Source organism: Zeugodacus cucurbitae, chromosome 4 (assembly GCF_028554725.1).
Source record: "Zeugodacus cucurbitae isolate PBARC_wt_2022May chromosome 4, idZeuCucr1.2, whole genome shotgun sequence".
NCBI lineage: Eukaryota > Metazoa > Arthropoda > Insecta > Diptera > Tephritidae > Zeugodacus > Zeugodacus cucurbitae.
In genome coordinates, this window is record NC_071669.1 from 37,704,526 (window position 1) to 37,723,597 (window position 19,072).

Sequence of the window (19,072 nt, forward strand, 5' to 3'; positions counted from 1 at the left end):
GCCTACGGTTTTGAATAATTCTGAATTATATCAACATAATGAACATAATCCAAATTACAATAACAATAAGTAATGTTAACAAAATACAACATATCTGTAGATCTCACAAATAACTACCAAATAATTTAAATATAAAGTAAGAATTTGTTTGAAAGCTTAATGATATTTATTGAAAACATCTGAAAGAATGCGAAATGTTTACAATGGGATTAATTCACCTTTAGTTTTCGTTTATTAAAGTCAAATATCACAAATATGTTATTTACAAACACCAACACTTTTAAATGAATGCGAGAAGTGAATGAAAAATAATGATGATTTGAAAAATAAAATACACTAAAAGGGAAAAAGGAGCCATGCTGACATTGGTCGAGAGCAAATGATTCTGAAACATGAATTGTTCCCGTTGGAACATTGAGAATACCTTTCGGTATAATTTTTCTCAACAGAAAGCATGAAGCTTCGGTTAGTATGAAAGTGGTAGGTTTTGTCTTTGTTGCGCTCATACAAATTGGCTCCTTCACTGTTGATACCACGTACGGCATAGCGGTTTTAAATCAATTCATATAGTCTCTCTTTCAATAATTATATATGTATGTAAAGCGTGTAGTTGACAAAACTTGCAGGTGGAGTCTCATGGGAGTGATGCAGGCTCCAATTCCCATTTCAGATTGTTCGCTATTGTATACTTCTACATGTGTATTTATATATATATATATTCCTAGGTCTTATTATGTGTTAGTGTTACCCAAAAACAAATGAAAGTCAAATTAAAACTACTTTTGGTTGTAAAAAAATGAACATAAGCTTCCTTATGCTAGTTAACACAATGTTCAAAGTGCGCCAGATATCCGGCAGCAATACTAGTTATCTTAAAATATATAATACGATATCTCTATGACTTCATATTTCCACTTCTATAGCTTAATGAATGTATGATATTACATGTGATTGTATGAAACTGTTTGTATCATTTTATTTAAAGTCGGTTTGTATTTTTGTAATTGCTCGTATGTTTTGTTGTAGTGTCGCGAGTGCGTCGCTTTCGCGTCCAAAATCATGTCATTGTCGCGCAATTTGTATTGTTTTTATTGTTGCTCGTGTTGCTGCTGCTGTAGTAGCCATTGTGCTTGTAGACGGGTGCTGTGATGGTGAGTTTGAGTGTTTCCGCATCCGCTTCTGCCACCGTCGGTGGGCCCCAGGACACTTGACGTTTCACCGACGGTTTGCGTTCGATGCGTGCTGCGTTGGGTTGCAGTGACTGCGGTTGCTGTTGTTGGAGCGGATTTTTATGCTGTCAATACATATGTAAATGGCATTTGTGTTATAAAGGCACTTGTTGTTATCGATAAAACGTCATGCCTTTCATACAAATCATGCTTTGAATGCAAGTAAACTTATCGGCGCTTCAATCTCTTTTGAGATAAACGTTATTATGCTTTCTTTGATTTGGATTATTATTCCTCTTATTTTACGCAACGATAGCGGTAAAATATCATTTGTGCATTTTATATATTGATAGTTGTGCGTTATGCTATTACTTGGTTGCCATGCATTTCGGAAACCTTTTTGTAAATTAAGTAAACGTCTCGGTTTGGTGTTTAAATATTCGCGTTTTTAGTGAAAACACGTTTTTATTAAACATAACTATTAAATAAAGTATTTACAGATAATTCATCATAATCATTTTATGCTCATGCCATTATTAAGAGCATGTTCATATTGCCCTTTAATAAGAGCTTACGATGCGATACATTCTCATGCACAAATTATAGTAATGGAATAATACAAATAATAATAATACCAACGTTATTAGGTTAAATGCATAATTAAAGTTAAATCATATTATGTTACTAACAAATATCTCGCTCTAAAACATGTCAGTTCACTGTTAATCAATTTAAACATATTTAAAAGATAGGTAGGTTGTAAGGCTGTTCCAGAGTGAACGTAAACTATGAACAACCCTTTGTAAACCCAGGAGCCGCCCTTGATTAGGTATTAAGCGAAGCGCCCTGAACCTACTAAAAATATTCTGTATCTCATATTTTGCACGGTTGTTCGAAAGTGGGATCCGATAAATCTTCTTCTTGATCTTGTAAAGGCGGGCCATTCCAGAAGAAAGTAATGAGATGATTCTATCTCGTCCTCCTCCAGACAGCTTTTACAGCTAGCATCCGGTAAGATTTTTAGTGGTGGATCCCGAAGGGACAAAGGCCAGAACCCCCACGATTAAGGAGAGGGGAATTTTACTGAGGTCAAAGAGCTCGGTAGACCTCATGCTATTCAGCTTAGGTCAGAAGGATCTTACTTTCATGTATGTTGACAGCAAATTAATTTTTCATGTATAAGCCATTTGTGAAGTATATATATACAATGCAGAGAAATCAAGTAATTTCAGGACAAACGTTCTAATAAATTCATTAAAATTTAAAATGTCATTGTTTTCCGCGAATTCTTACACAGTTCCAAGCTAAATACTTCAAATACAGTGGAACTTCCATTACTCGAACTTCTATAAGTCGAAGATCTCCATAACTCCAACTTTTGAATTGGCAAAAGCGTTTAGAAATCAAATTTCATACAAATTTGCTTCCATAACTCAAACTTCTATAACTCGAAGTTCTCCATAACTCGAACTCTTAAATTGGAAATAGAAGTCAAATTTCATATAAACTTCCTTCCATAAGTGGAACTTTTTGACCTGGCATAATACAAAATTTAAAATTTTACTATCAAGGAACAATTTTAAAGGAGTCCTATATTCGTATGGAGGCGAACAAAAAATATGATATTACTCTAATGGATTTCATAAGTCATGAAACAAAATCATGGGATACAGGCGTCAAGAGCCAAACAATTACAAAGTCCAACAAACAAAATTACAGAATATATGTTTTAATGTATTTAAATAAAACATTTTGCGAATTAAATAACTAAAACTGAGGGTAAAACTATATTTTACAGCTCTTTGAAATAATTGTGTTTTAATGAAAATTTCTATAACTCGAAGACTCTCTAACTCGAAGTTTTTTTGTGGATTATGGTATTTTGTGGTATAAAAAAATTTAAATATTACCCATTGGAGTAGAAAAAAATGTTTTAAATGTCAATCAGATCTAGTATCTGAAAAAGTAGATCCTTTCTCAAACGCTTTGTGGATGTTTCCATCATTACTGAAACCATAAGAGTTTGTAACATCTGAAGAAAGTTAACGCAAAAACAGAAGAAATTAAGAATGACATGACCCGTTTCCGGTATTCTGATCCAGAAAGTTACAATATACAAAGCCTTCAATGATATGTTTCGTAGATTTGTATTCAGTCGTAATTTTAGACTGATTTAAAGTTCATACCTTATATTTCTTACAAAAGTATTAACTATGAAGTTGAAATTTCAAAAACTGTTCTGTACATTAGAAAAAATATAAAAATTCACTTATCCCGATGATAACATGCAATATACAAATTACAAATGTAAATACAGTATAACAAAGGACAAACCAACATAGGAGTGGATGAAGCAAGGATGCTATTGTAATTTTGTTAATGCGAAAGTGTCCAAAACTTGAACAAAAGGTGACCATAATAAAGACGACACAAGAAATGACAATGAAATGCACAACAAAAAACAAATGGGTGCTCTTCTGCAGAGCAATATATAAAAAGCATCCAACTTAAATGAATGACAACCAAATAATAGCAAAATGCATTTACTTTCAAAGTTTTTTGGTTATTTATTTAAGTTCACATTTTCATTTGTGTGCTCTGAAATACTGCTAAGAGTATTGTGAAAGCGGTAACAAAAAGCAAATGAAAGATAATTCAATGAATTTAGAAAGCAACACCGTTCCAGGCATGCACTCGTGAGAAGTGGCTGCAGAAAGCGCAGGTATCGGACGTAAGAAGAAAGTTAGCAAAATGCAACCTTGTAGTGAATTAAGCATTTTGTAAAATAACAATGCAATTATGAAATTTCACTGTTGAAAACAGAGTGCGTGTAGAATTAGCAATCGATTGTACATAACAGAGATAACGAAGATTTTCTTTCAGAAACTTTTGCGTTTTAGAAAAATCAAGAACACGGAAACTTAACGAAATAGCAACAAATGGAATTACTACGAGTAAATTTTGAGATTGCAACAGTTTCGCCACGGTTCTTTTCTGGGTTTCCGTTGACACAAAAATAAATTCGTTCGTGACGTTCAAGTATATTCAATACATAGCTTTTTAGCTTAATTCTCGCATTCATTAGCGTTGCGCTCGGCTCGGCTTTGAGCTTCCACTCTGCAGGGTACCTTAGTCCCCTTCGTAACCGTCGTATCATAAGCCAATATGGTTCTAAATACTTTACAGTAACTTCGATTAAACATTTGGTTTAAAAGCTGCATTAGATCCTTATTATTACGAGTTACCTAAAGCCTTTGCATTAACTTATTTTGTCATCTATTGCCTGATATGGGTTAATTAGTTTAGTGTTTCTGATAGGATATACTTTAACTTTACTTTACAAACTCAATATATAACTTGCATTCAGTACGATAAAAGGGGTAAACACGAGTGAACGCCACTTTCACTATGTATATGGATTATATGATTATATTTACAAGATTTGTTGGTTTTGTCTTATTTATTTATAATAATGTATTCGTCTACTTAAATATTTACAACGTAACTTACCCGAAATGACATAAGTTCTCTCTACTATAAAAGACGATACAAAATAATGTGTAACTAAAGGTACCATGAGGAAAGCCATTAATTTTGGAATGTATATTGGTTAAGTATATTTAATCCATTTCTTTTATTTATAAACATGTTTTATACAAATTCAAGTATATTTTTTTGAAACAAAAATTGCTATTTTCTTTAACTGAAATTTCTCCGTAAGATTTAGATTCTCTCTTAATGTAATTAAAACTGATGTATTACAATAAAGTTTAACCAAATTCAGTATCGCTTAATGCCTTGTGTTAGTTACAGACTCAAATTTTAGTATTAAGTATTAAGAAATGGATTAAGTTTGGTCGAAGTTTCAAATCATGTATTGTGTTCGGATATGCCCGAGTGTATGAAGGTGTTTTATGTATGTACATGTGGGTGTATTTCCAATTTATTTGTCGGCACATCGAAAGCAAACACAGTAGAAAACTTTTAAAAAGCGTTTTCACAATAAAGTGAAAGCTTTAGAATTTTGTAAGAAATAATAAATAATATTAAATATTATATTGTAATACAATTTATGATTAGAGAACAATTTTTATGATTTAGAAAACCGATTTTTCGTCCAGCGATTCCTGTTGTATTTGCTTTCTGTTGTATATGCTATTATACATATGTATATGCGAGTGCATGTGTACTTATATTAAGTATTGTATACTGTGTTTATACTATATATACAAATGTGGTACTAGTTCTAGCAAAAATGCAAAATTGCGTGAGCAAATAAACAAGCGTGATATGTATGTATGTATGTATGCATGTATTTACATAAATATGCAAGTGATATGTACAGTTGTGCTTGTAAATGGTAGCTCAATTAAGCTATGACTCAAGCAATAAATCGGCTTCACTGATGGAGTATAATGGTGCCAAGCCGATTTGCAATGCATCCGCATCCTTATAACCAGAAATACGAGTATATCGCTTGCTTACCGTGCCATGACCGTTCGCTGTTGAGCCATTTGTGGCCGCAGGCGTCGTCTGCTGCGGCGGCCCATCCACCGAATCGCCATCTATTTGTGTAGGCGTTTGAGTTTCTTTTTCGGGCTTTTGTGGTGCTGGCGAGGGAGTCTCGGTGCTTGGTGGCGCTTTTTGGTCAACTTCTAAATTTAAGAGGAAAGAAAAAGAATACAGGATTAATAAACATGATTATTTTTCGGAATGTTTTCTGAAGTGTTAGGCGTATAAGCTTACATTTATTCTTAAAGCAATTATTATAAACCTAGATATTCGATCAAAAAGCAACACTTCGAGGATGAAACTCCTACGCGATTGCCCCAGAGACAAAACGGGTAGCCACGGAACTAGGTTCGTAAGGCTGATCCCCTACTCTTCTTAAACCATCTGATTATCGATTATCCGTTAAGATCAATCATTACCATTGAAATGTTTTTTCTTATCACTACTAGTTCATATCATCATCATTATTGATTTAGGAACTCTAATAAAAAGTTCTGTTCTAAGTGGTAGTTCTTACTTGACACTGGGTTGTAAGAAAAGTTTCTGAATGTCAATATTTTATGAGGGAAATTTTAAAATTCAAATTTTATGAAAAAAAATGTAAATTTTCTGAAAATTTGGTGCTTACCTGCGTTTTCCTTCGGTTTCGTTGCGCTGAGTTTGTCTTCCTCTGCCGGCTCTATACTTTCGCCCTCAGCTTTCTTTTCCTCTTTACCTCCAGTGCCTTCGGTCGGTTTTTCATCAGCAATCTTATTTGCATCGGTATTGCTTTCACGTTTATCTTCGTTTGCGTTCGTGGTTTTATTTTCAAGTGTTGCATCAGCGATTTTCTGTGCATCGGCACTCAAATCTTTCCCCACCACTTGTTCCTCACGCTGCTCTGCCTCCAAAGCTTCATCTAAGCTTTTATCCACTTCTGTGTTTGCAGCATCGTCGTCGTCATCTTCATCCTCCTCATCGATGCGCGCGTCAATTTGACCCAGCGGTATGTCGCCGTTCTTCTTTGTGCTGCCATTCTCTTTAGCCGGCGTTACTGAACCGGCTGCCGAGGCGGCACCAGCTGCGCTGCCATTTTTCAAAATACCCACTAGTGGAGCACCATTTCCCGACTTCTTTTCATCCTGTGGCAACTGCAAGTGGCGTAAGATATAAATTTCGGTTTAATTACAGTTAATTGCATGCGTCTCCGTTGCATTGCTACTCACCACTTTATAGGCGTAGGACTGTGTTCCGGTCACAGCGGGTGATTCATGCAATTTCGTCGCTTGCTCCTTGGACCAGATGATATCCTCGTCGGTCTGGCGCTCGATGCGTTTCTTGTAAGCGCGATGGCTGCGGTACACCTCTATTAGACAGCAAATTATGATGATCACAAAGAGCGACGTCAGCGTTATGAATACCACTTGCGTGGAATCCTCCTTCTCCGACACGTCGTAACCGAATTTGGCTACATAAAGCACGCGTTGCGGTGGATCCTCAACCCAAGTCTCGACGCTCTACAAATGGTAATAAGTTTTCATTAGTACATAGGCTTGTCGAAATTTGCAATGCAATCGGACATTAACAGGCCTTCACATATGCAAATCCACGCGACGAACTACAACACAGTCGGCCAAGAATGGACCAGAGCAACTGTAACTGGCCACGGCGGCCCGTTGCAATTATGCAATTTTGATAACACCTTAGTGTTGGCTCTTGCTTACTGTTTGTGTTATTGTCATTTGGAAAATCTCGTTAAACTACCGTTAGTGTAGCGTATATTACAGTAACTGCTGTGTATGAGGAAAGGCTACTTATATTTCACTTTCTGGCTATCACTTACCGAGCTCACGTTGACCATTGGTTCCTGTGATGGCTGCTCTGAAATATCGAATTTGGCAATACACTGAGCGCTGCGCAAACCCTGTGGGTGAATAACAGTTATGTTGTCCGCACCCGACTTGGTGAAGAGCATGTACTCCTCCAGCGGTTTCATCACATAATTATTCACTTGTATGTAAATATCTGTTGGCGATAATGGAAAATTGCATTAGTAAACCACAAACACACACACCAACTATATGCACACACGGAGTTATTACATAATTACATGCATTCAATGAAATCACCTGAGGAGAACAAGTCATTTAATTGAATGTGGCTAACATCGATGCATATGGTATTTAAAACATACAATAATTTACTGCTGAAAATTTAATATTGCTTCAACTTGTATTAATAGTGAATTGTTGTGAATTTCCATAATTACTCTCCTTCTCTCTTTATGTTCTCATTTGTTGATTTTTTGGTGAATAGAGAATTTCTAAATTACATTGCGAATTACCTAATAAAAAAATTGCGCATTTGGGACGAAGAGCAATCTGAATAGATTCGAGATGGGCTATTTCATCCAGGGTTTCAACTAGACGGCGCTACTTCCCATACATCGCACCAATCAATGGATTTATAGAGAGAACACTTCGATCAGCAGATAATTTCACATTTTGGGCCGATCGATATCAACCAAGATCATGTGATATCACACAGCGATCAAATAAAGGAGCATTATTCTTGTAGTACAATTATCAGATAGCCTCTTAATTTAGTCTATTAGATATTTTCTAGGTGTATACTTCTAAACAATTTAGTTACAAATATATGTGTTTACATATATTTTAGCATAAACTTTGTTGAAAATGAAATTTTATTGCTAATTTTTAAATCCTTTAATTTAAAGCGTTATATTCAAGATGCCTTCAAACCATCATTAAAAGCGGCAGTGTTGCCAATAAATTCAATAGCGAGACAACGGTTGTTTATTTACGTTAACGACTCCGTTTTGTGCTTTCACACGCTTTGCGGCGCCCTCAGTTGATGTCACTTTTATAGCCGTAAAGTTTTTTTTGTTAACGGCTTTAGTAATAAACGTTCATCATGATGAAGCAACAAATCTAAGAAGGCGAACTGGTAAGTGTCGGAGAGCGGATATCAATGAAGGAGTGCAAGAAAAAACATCGTTTTAAACTCTCCTCAAGTGTTTTTTGTATCTTATTGGGCTACAATTCTTTCACATATAAAATACATATACATATGTACATCTCTCTACTCCGCTAGCCAGGCGATGGACGTTTAGTAGTGATCTTTTTCTACTTTAGTCGCGTTGATGACCCTAAAAAGTTGTAAAAGTCTACATAAAGCAGGTTGCTCTTAGTATTTAAACACATATAGTACATACGCATATATCCTTATAACCACGAATGGAGTTGAACAAAGCTTTCGACTACTCTTATGCCCACATCTGTACATGTATCTTCGTTGAGTCCGTATGAAGTGAAGCCATACATATTTTTAAGTTCTTGAATTTGTTGTTGTTTTTTGCGTGTGCATATGCGAAAATGGATAGAGTATCAAGTGCCAGCAACACAATGCAACAACTACAATTTTTTTAGGGAAACAGCGTGAAGCGGCCACGACCCAATGGACCTGCGTATGTGGTTTGTATTGTGCGTTAGGCGAAACAAGAACGCAACAACTTTAGTCCGTCAAGTGGACCCACATCAGGAGCTTAGCGAAGCTTCAAGAATTAATAGCACAGTGCCGAGAAATTTATACTCAGTCTTTTGACATCGTCAGCATGCCATATGTCGGCATGACATATGTACATGCATGTGTACTGAACACTTAAAGTGTATGCGCTCTGGTTGAAATTAAATGAATGAACGAATAACACAACTTGGGTTAACAAAGAATTAGAACGGCTTGAGCGGTGTCTAAATTGGAACGGCTTTATATAACCAGTGAATGTTATTGTATAACTGGTTTATATTTATATATATGTATACAATACAAAAAACAATTCTAACAAGTAAGGAAGGACTAAGTTCGGGTGTAACCGAACATTTTATACTCTCGCAATTTATTTATTTAACTTTATTTATATTATATAACACACAATTTGACCCACATATTCGTCATATATATTGTATAAAGTCCATTGAAAGTTGGAAACCCTAATATTAGGTTAGAAGCACCGATGTCCTCATGTTCGATATATGGGGCCTTGAAAACCTATGGTCCGATTTCGGCGATTTTTAGAATGGGGCTGCCACACTATAAACGTAGTATTTGGACAAAGTTCTGCTCCGATATCACTAGTGCTTACTTCATAAATTGTAAAGTGAACTATTCAGATCGTCTTAATTTAGTGTTTCTGACGCTTTTCGTTATTGAGTTAACACACTTTTAGTTATTTTCAACCTAACCTTTGTATGGGAAGTGGGCGTGGTTATTATCCGATTTCTTTCATTTTTGGACTGTATTAAGAAGTGGCTAAAAGAAACGGACGGGGCCACGCCCACTTCTCCAAAGAAATTACATTTAAATATGCCCCTTTATAGTGCGATCCTTTGTACCAAATTTTATTTAAATAGCTTTATTTATGGCTTAGTTATGACTCTTTATGTGTTCGGTTTATATTTTCGGTTTTCGCCATTTTGTGGACAAGTTACAGATTGCACAGACGGACGGACGGACGGACAGACAGACATCCAGATTTGAACTCCACTCTTCACCCTGATCACTTTGGTATATATAACACTATATCTAACTACATGCTTTATACAAGGAAGCATATTTTCCTGGGCTTCGGTAGATTGATTGATGTTATCTACTTTTATACGTTAAAGTATGGTGGGCCCAGAGAAGGAAATTCTTGAATAGGTTATTAAAAACTACAACTGATTAATATATTTAAAATAGCTGAAGTACTGGAACCATTGTTATTGTATGGCCAAAAGTATGAAAACAGTCGTTGAGAAAAGTTATCGCCGGGATCTAGAAATTCGTATGGGGCTGTGTGCTCGAAGAGTTTGATGTGCAGTTTGTACGTGATAAGTTTTCATTAAATGGACATTAAACCCGATTTTATCAAGAGTAAAACCAGAAAAATGGAGAAGAGGATATGCTAAGCGACTGAAATTATGAAATAAGTCAGGGGAGTAAAATATGCCATTTTAAGGAAAATTTATTCCATGACAAATATTGTTGTTTTAATTTAAAATTTTAAGATGAACAGACATATATAAATAGATATTATTTTGGATATAATCTTGTAGGTTTCATATCAATAAATACGTGCTTTCCTGAAGGCTCTTGTGCTTAGTTTCTTATTGAATAGATACAGATTATAGTGGACTTATCACTTAAAGGTCTTAACAATCAATGTGTGTGCTTGTGATTTAAGAGAGAAGCTTTAAATTGCTACTTACTCGACAGACAACCGCTATAACTCTTGAACACGGCAAATCTCGCATCTGTTGTATTGATGCCACCAATTTGTACACGATTTCCACCCACATCACTCGTTGGCACCGGTGCACGTGTCTGAATCTTTGTCAACGGCACCTTTTCGCGGTCAATATACAGTGTGGCATCACTGCCGTTGCGTATGTAGTAGATGGAGTGGCGTGCATTATTCAGAAAGCTTCGATCGATGTGCGCCCCCACAGCCGGCCCTTCACGGTCCTCTTCGAATAGTAGTTGGCCATCAGCGTTAATGGCTACCATCAGGTAATAACTGCGATCACCGGTCGGCTGCAATAACAACATCACACGGTTGGCACGCCGCAAATCGAACGAGGAGAATGCCAATTGCAAACGCACATAGTCCACTTTGCCGGTGAGCTCGAATTTACGCAACAGCGTTGATTCGCCACTAAAGTCCGCACCCTTCTCCTCCATACAGAATTCACCCAGAAAACTGGTGTGTTCACAATCGCATGTTGACTCCTGTTTGGCGAAATTCTCTTTACATATGCCGCCATTTTTGCAAGGCTCGGCGTCACATTTGATTTGACAGTTGGGCAGAACACCTTCCATAGCTATGAAGAAAGAAAGAAAGGGGAAATTGAGGCACAAATAATGTTTTATGAATATCCTAGAATGCTTTCCAATTCTTATATCTCCATGGCTTCGAATTTCTTGTAGTTAAGTTGTGGCTTTTCACTAATTTAGAGTCACTGTAAATCAAAGTGAATCAATTTTCTGGTCAGTCGCAGCACGTTTGGTGCTCAGTTAGCTGTTATTTGGGCCTGATTCAATATTCCGTCCATACAAGAGTATAACTCGTACTGGTATATTGAAATTCTATATGCTGTGCGCCTTTGCGGTCACTAACTACTCATCTTCGGCAGTAATGACCATAAAGCGGACACACGCATAAACACTATATCCACATTAAGTTAGATCTGTCCATAATTATGTAATTTAAAATAATCTTACAAGAAATTTCTCGACCGTTCGTAATCATCAAATTTAACAAGCTTGCTTTCTTAAAGAGCCGATAGACTATTGTTTAAAAAATCGTTGGATGGATTGTTGGTGGGTATCCTGTGGTCTTATTACTTTCCGATCTATGTAGTGGTTTATTGATTTGTCAAACCACCTGCTATTCTCATTGAACTTACATAAGTTAGCTATGCATTTTACAGATATAGATTTTTGCTTTTGTATCTGATTAAAAGAATATCTTTATTTACAATCATATATATCGTTCTCATTGGCACTCTAATTGAACCGAATATTAATATATTTAATGGTGAATGTACTGAAATCGAAATTGAAAACTAAAGAGTTAACTGTTTCTAAGAGTTGTATTTAGGGAGGGATACAGATTTGGTACTTATATAGTTTCAATGTGGGATCGCACCTGAAAGCTAATAATAACCTTGCCGAAATCGTTTAGATTTTATAATTCGTATGATTGTCTTGTTAAAATAAACCCGCCTAACTATGTATTTTAGCTACTGAATTCTGGCAATACTACGAGTACATGCATTGCAAACATTTCTACTTGGTATAAGTGTATACTACCAATACATTTCCTTGCACGATTTCACTAAACCGATGGTGCACTCATACACATGTGCAAATCTCTTCCGCTAAGCTTCGCATATGACTTTTTAAAATTGAATTTCCTCACCAAAGCGCCATGTGTAATTTGTGTTAGTTTTACAGTTGCACACTGTAATGTGCATCGTACATACATACAGTGCATACCTACATATGTATGTATTGTGCAATTGCATTTCTGTGTACTTACTGGGTGAAATATTCCGTTCGTTGATGTCAGCCAAGTCGATTAGATTTGTGCCAATTTTCAGGCCACGCACACAGCCAATATATCCCTGCAGCGCAGGAGCGTCCAGATTGGGCCTTAGCAAATTCGCAGGATCGTAACCGCCAATATTGAATTGGAAGTACTCAGTTGGCGGTGCGGGTGGTCGGTGTGGTGAGAGAACCTCTGTAAAAATATAGGAAATCAGTTATATGAAAATTTCCGCTCCGCAATATGGATGATGGTGAAAAATGGGAGCGCCGGTAGGAAATTTTATATTTGGGCTACATTATGAGGAGCGAATTGCGATGTCTTTAAATTTTGATGAATAATTTAGGATATTTTATATTGGATTTTGAATCAAAGTATAATTATTATGTTGAGGACAAATTATAAAATTAAGAAGAAATTCATAATTTACAGTTATGGAAAGTTAGATAGATTATTGTAACCGGTCCCTCAGCTTGAAATATTTTCAATTTCGAAACTAGAATAACGAAATATGATTGTCATAAATGATGTGATTTTAATAATTGAATTCAAAAGAGTATTATAATTACCTTTCTCCGGATTAATCCAGGGTTTGTTGCTGTATTCATCCAATAGCACCATTCCCCTCTCCACACTCACGCTCTGCTCGTTCACATGCATTGTGGTGCGGTGCTCCTCGCGCTCGATGGCCACCTGAATGCTGTTCAGGCTACTCACGGACACATCAACTATAGTGAGATTAACAATTTCATCGCCATAATTATAGAGGAAGACGATTTCGCGACCAGAGCTTATATACAAGTGCACGAAATTGTTGTAATGATCGTTTGCATATAAGACTAGCGCATTCGCATCGTAAGTGCGTAAATTGATGAGAATATCTTGTGCAAGGATGCCTTTGATAATGTCCCGTTCCTCGTTGATGCCGTATATAGAGTAGGCGGCCGGCAGGAAGGGCGGCGTAGCGGCGGGTGTACTTATGTAATTGCGCATCAAGAACGACTCACGCGTAATGAAGGTGAGTGCCTTCTCGTTGATGTCTACAAGTTAAGAAGTAGAAATGTGAGAGATTAGAATTCGTAAAGATTGAGACCCCTCAAATTCGCAAATATACTGCCAGCGTACTTACTTGTCTCGCAGAATTCACCGATATGTGCCCACGGATTGCTGCACACACATTGGAATGTACTCCATAGTTCCTTGCATTGGGCGCCATTTTTACACGGAGACGGCACACACGAAGGCTTGCAGTCTTTAATTATCTCCGAAAGATGCACGGACATATAACTGTAAATGTCGAGTATTTCACCGTTGACGACTAGGCCGCGGAAGCAACCAATTAGGCCAGCCTTAACAGAGAGCTTCTTTAGCAGGTCACTGACATGTCAAGTGGTTGTAATTGGTAGTGTTGTTGGTATAAACCAAAGTAGGTAAAAGGAAAGATGTAAAAGTGATTAAAATGTGACGGTGTTAAATACAGAATTATAATTGTATGTATATAAGCATGCATCGGGCGACTAAATAAAGCGGTTAATTTGGATTCATCTGTACGGTAATTATTGGCTGCATTCTATTAAAATTCAAAATTCTACAAACAAATTTGTTAAAAAATCTAGGTAGGTAGATGTCGACGACGACCTAGGCCTTAAGAGGCCCATTGTGATATCAACGGGACTGGAAGGCCCTCAAGTTCTCATTGAACCACTTAGCGTTCTTGATGAAATTAATTATTTCAAAAAAGTTTTATCTGTGCTCCTGTATAAAGCCTTGCATCCACATAGAAGATCTTCTACAGTCTCTTCTTGACAGCTTCTGCAATAATCATTGAAGTGTAGAAGTCTTATCCTATATTCAGAGTTCCCTGAAATATCGCTGTGTCTTGGAAAATATAGGAAAATAGGAAGCTATTTCTACTAACAGCTTCAGATATTCTTTCACCAACATCGAAGAAACACTTAAGAGACTTTAGTGATCTCAAAGCCGCTGTGACTGTTTGAGAATGTAAATATGTTTCAAGAGCGCTTCTTCTCTAATAATTGAAGCACATACATATATTTATACCCAATATATTAGTTATGGCTATGGGAAAACGATTTAGATGATGTTCGAATGTAATACGATTTCCTTACATCAACTTTTAATGTAAGGTTTTAAAAACTCTAATAACTATAAAAACCCAATTGGGTTCGGTACCATCATCGTTCGCTTGTCAGACAAATAAGCGGTCCGAAATACATGACCTTCAGGAAGGAAGAACTTTTGGTGTTTTCAAGCTGAAATTCAGATGGCAATCATCAAAATAAGGCCTATATTAACACACTTCCGAAAAGCAACTGCAATACAAAATTCGTTTAATACGTTTTTCCACCTGTATGTTTAAATGGTTGGAACTTTTTTTTGTAGAACTGAAACTTCAATTATTTGAGTGGCACTGCACGGGAGTGCCCTAAAGGTATGTAATGCCTACCTGTAAGTTTCAACTAGATGGTGTTACTTGAATAATAAATGTACATACTATGTATGTTTCAAAATATCTCTATAAAAGCCAATTAGCAACAGGAAGGTTCTGAGTAAAACTACTTTTTTAAACTATATTTATTGATCGTTGAAAAGGGGAATTATGACAGAGTTGATATCAAAGTGGAAGGGAGACGGTGAGAAAAAAATAACTGCGGCGTAAACTTAATGAGAAAATTCAAAAAACGAAATTAGTTTCATCCGCATTGAGTCACAAAGAGTCCTTGGTCGTTGCCAACCGATTTCGCACTGTAACATCAGAATGCCAAGCAAATATAATGCATATAATTTCATTCAAATTGGTCCGGTAGTTCATAATATATGGTTTTTGACCCAAAAGTAGGCCAAAGTAAATTTATTTATCCAGTTTTGACAGTGATCTGAATTTATGTCAGTATAAACAATTGGATACTGTGCCTGAGCATAACTTCATTCACAGAACTATATTTAACATATATCTTTAATTGAATTAGCATTTATGAGACCTCACGAATGACTAACAAAGTTAAAATTTTGATTTACTGAGCTATTACGGTACTAACTATACACTTGATTTAAATACATAAAAGTAAAAAGTAAGCTGTCAAAAGTTAAATAAAACCGATAAGTGCAAAAAACAAAAAAAAACTGTATTTCTTTTGTATTTTACAGAATGCCCCAACGAGTCGCTCAGATAGTTCAATGACAGAAAGCAGCAATAGAAAAAGAAGCTTTACAAAAGTAAAAACTACAAATAAACGGTGGAAGTAAATAAATTTAAGCTGCCATCAAATTGCTGTCAACGATTTAGCTTGAGAATGTAGCTCAACAAAAAAATGTAGAATATACAGATATAGGGTGTTTCATTTACTAGAGTGATAGCTGACAAACCAAAGGTAAAAGAAGAAAACATCTGTTTGATATTTGTGTTTGTAAAATAATTTGCCAGATTTTGATTCCGTCCATCAAAATCAATTATCTCAGTTCAAATCTAGTGGTTTCAATAGTATACAACAAGTCAGGAAACGTTCACTAAGTTTAAAGGAATTTCTTATGAAAGAGTAATAGAAAAACGGGCCATGTCAATTGCCTCTCCAAGTCCAAGTCAAGTCAAAGATCTCTGCTGTTATAAGAGGTTACGATAGATTTGGAAACCAACATTCGTCTAGTTATTAGGGCGGTAGGAGCGTCTATGGTGGAAAACGAGGAGCAAATTGGGTCGGCAAGATGGTCTTCATATGCTGTTCGAAGTATTAGCCATTTCATTACATTTACTGGGTTGTTTTTGAAATAATTTCTATCTATATCTAAAATAAACACCCGTTATTTAACCATGTGAAAAACGAATTTTCGTCTTATTTGTGATTGTGAGTAAATATATATTTGCATACATATGCGAGTCGTTTTGCATTTTATCCCAAAAGATCGTGTGTGTAAAAAGTAGCAACAACTGTCAACTGTCTGCTCTGCCAGAACCAACTGACCGTAGCGGCAACATCCTATTAAGTCATTAGCAGCAGCCTGACTGCTCTATGCAAATATATGCACATGCACGTATGTATTAATACTACGGTGAAGGGCAAATACTTGTTTGCTTGGTTGAGTATATTTTGACAGATATGCTAAGGAGTGTAACGGCAAATGGCGACGAAAATTATTCTTAAACAATAGAGCAAAAAGAACAATCGAGCAGACACAGAGTTGATGTGGTTGATAATGTTTTAAGAGGACAAAATATTTGCTTAGTTGATTGGATTCACGTTTATTCTCACACTCCATTAGTTAGTTGGACTGATTTCGCAAGGCGAAAAAGATGGAAATGGCTAGGATCGACCTCTTAATTCTTGAATGCGTTTAAGTTAGACGATAGAGTACAACTCAGAGATCTTTCTAAATATTTATAGAAATAACAACTACAAGCGATTTGACTTAATACACATTAATGAAGCAACTTGCTCAATTTGATAAAAGTCCAAGATTTTGCAACTAGCTACATCGGTTTCTTTTGAATTAGAATATTGTGAGAGTTGGAAGGCTAGATATTTTCAGATGTAATGTTCTTTCGTCTCATAATCATCCACGCTGCCTATGCACACTGACGATTCCACTTTACACAACTTTTAAAGGAGAGATTTCTAGGGCAAGCGTCATATGAGGACCCCTACTTAATTACCTCTTTCGTAAAAGAAGAAGCCTTTTTTCAATATAAGAAAACATCTTTTTGTATTATATACATATACATATAACTATTTGGGCGTAATAATAAAAATGTCTATCAGCTCTTTTAAGAATTTCAACATTTCAGGAATTGCATTGTCCCACTTCAGATTTGATTTGATAAAATGGGATAACGTTAACCTTCCTCTACATAGTTATCCGATGAAGCCGTCTTAATAAAATCAACTTACTTGAGCGAAATAAATTGTATGCATATGAGGGAGTGCTTACATAGTGGGCCACCGGCGCGTATACGTAACCTTCACAAATTGAACGGAAATGGACAAACTTGGATATGCATACGCACACATATACACACATATTTACATATACTCGTGCCCCATGTTAAGTGACACAACGGCAATCAAGTGAAAACACAAAAAGAATAGTACAAGTAAAGCACACAATGGCGGCCAACGATCGACTCATCAAGCAGCTGTATAAAAGAGCAGTAAAGGGCACGCATACACACAACCGCATGCTACAAGTGTATGGAGTCGCGCAAAATATGCATGTGCAAGAGAGGAAGCCGTACGGCAACGGTGCCCATGGGAGCGTCGGAAGCGTGAATGAAAAGTGCGAAGCAATTAAAAATTTATTTAATGCCATCACAAGCAATTAAGCGCTTTCATGCTGTGACAGCTATTGGCATGGCGCTAACGACAATGACGTTGTCGTCAAAGCTGGTAACAGCAAAAGCAACAGCCACAACAACAGCTACAACAAAATGGCACTTATAGGATGTTACAATGCGGAAGCGGTAGTAGTGACAGGGTCGCATTGCAGCAAGTTTTTGCCGCACCCTTGTAACGCGTGACCGACGTTGCATCACACACACACGCGTTGATATTCACCTCAACATCCGCATGCCTTGCTATAGCTGCATTCGCATAAACGACTATTTTATTTTAAAGGCACAAGTGCCGTTGCCAAAAAATGTGTGCCCGTTTTTGCACCGACAGCAACATGTGGAGGCCCGCTTCATTTAACTTCGCTGCTCTGCCATTGTGTTGCGGTTCAGAAGCGACCATTTTCGCGGATATTAAGAGCTTTTGCTAATATGAGCATTTAAATTGCTGCAACAACAAACTGTATCCTCCGAATTAGCATTACAACAAATCGCTTACTTTGTTCGATATCAATTCAAGGGTAAAACGATCAGTGGGTATAATTTCTTTAAAATAATATAAATATTATAAAAAATTTTAGGACAGCCAATATATTTGGAGGACACGGATAAGTAGTCTTATTTTAAATATTAGAAAAAAAATTCTACCTGGTACTTGTTTAGTAACATTTTTCAAATAAACAGCTTTTAAACAAGTCCTTGTTTAAAACAATTAAGTCTCTACCTGCACCAAAGAAACCGTTTGGATTTAAATTTTTACCTGCATAATGCACCCTTTTAACCTGTGACGTGTTAATATTTTCTTCTATAAAAGCTGTAGCGCTGCACTTCACAAGACATTCACTTCGTAATCTTAGCGACGAAAGCACATATATTTTAAAATGGCAACGGTTAGTTTCGACAAGAGCGGCAAACCCACACTGGGCTACATTATATTTTTGCACCTGAGTGAGTTGAAGATCCGCA

The 19,072-nt window shown here is 36.4% G+C and overlaps 1 protein-coding gene across 8 annotated transcripts in view; it reads right to left on the bottom strand.

Moving 5' to 3' along the window:
- Nucleotides 1-19,072, bottom strand: part of LOC105211593 (axotactin) — a 336,600-nt gene that overhangs the window by 14,760 nt on the left and 302,768 nt on the right. For 6 of the 8 annotated variants that reach the window (XM_054230130.1, XM_054230128.1, XM_054230131.1 and 3 more), the window contains exons 12-19: nucleotides 13,895-14,142; nucleotides 13,335-13,805; nucleotides 12,760-12,960; nucleotides 10,928-11,539; nucleotides 7,504-7,685; nucleotides 6,887-7,177; nucleotides 6,310-6,811; nucleotides 5,655-5,824 (exon numbers count right to left, since the gene is read on the bottom strand). In XM_054230130.1, the coding sequence (XP_054086105.1) occupies nucleotides 5,655-5,824; nucleotides 6,310-6,811; nucleotides 6,887-7,177; nucleotides 7,504-7,685; nucleotides 10,928-11,539; nucleotides 12,760-12,960; nucleotides 13,335-13,805; nucleotides 13,895-14,142 (2,677 nt within the window). Of the gene's footprint in view, nucleotides 1-708; nucleotides 1,295-5,654; nucleotides 5,825-6,309; nucleotides 6,812-6,886; nucleotides 7,178-7,503; nucleotides 7,686-10,927; nucleotides 11,540-12,759; nucleotides 12,961-13,334; nucleotides 13,806-13,894; nucleotides 14,143-19,072 lie in introns of those variants that run through there. The other 2 variants (XM_054230134.1, XM_054230133.1) reach the window with 2 other exon arrangements.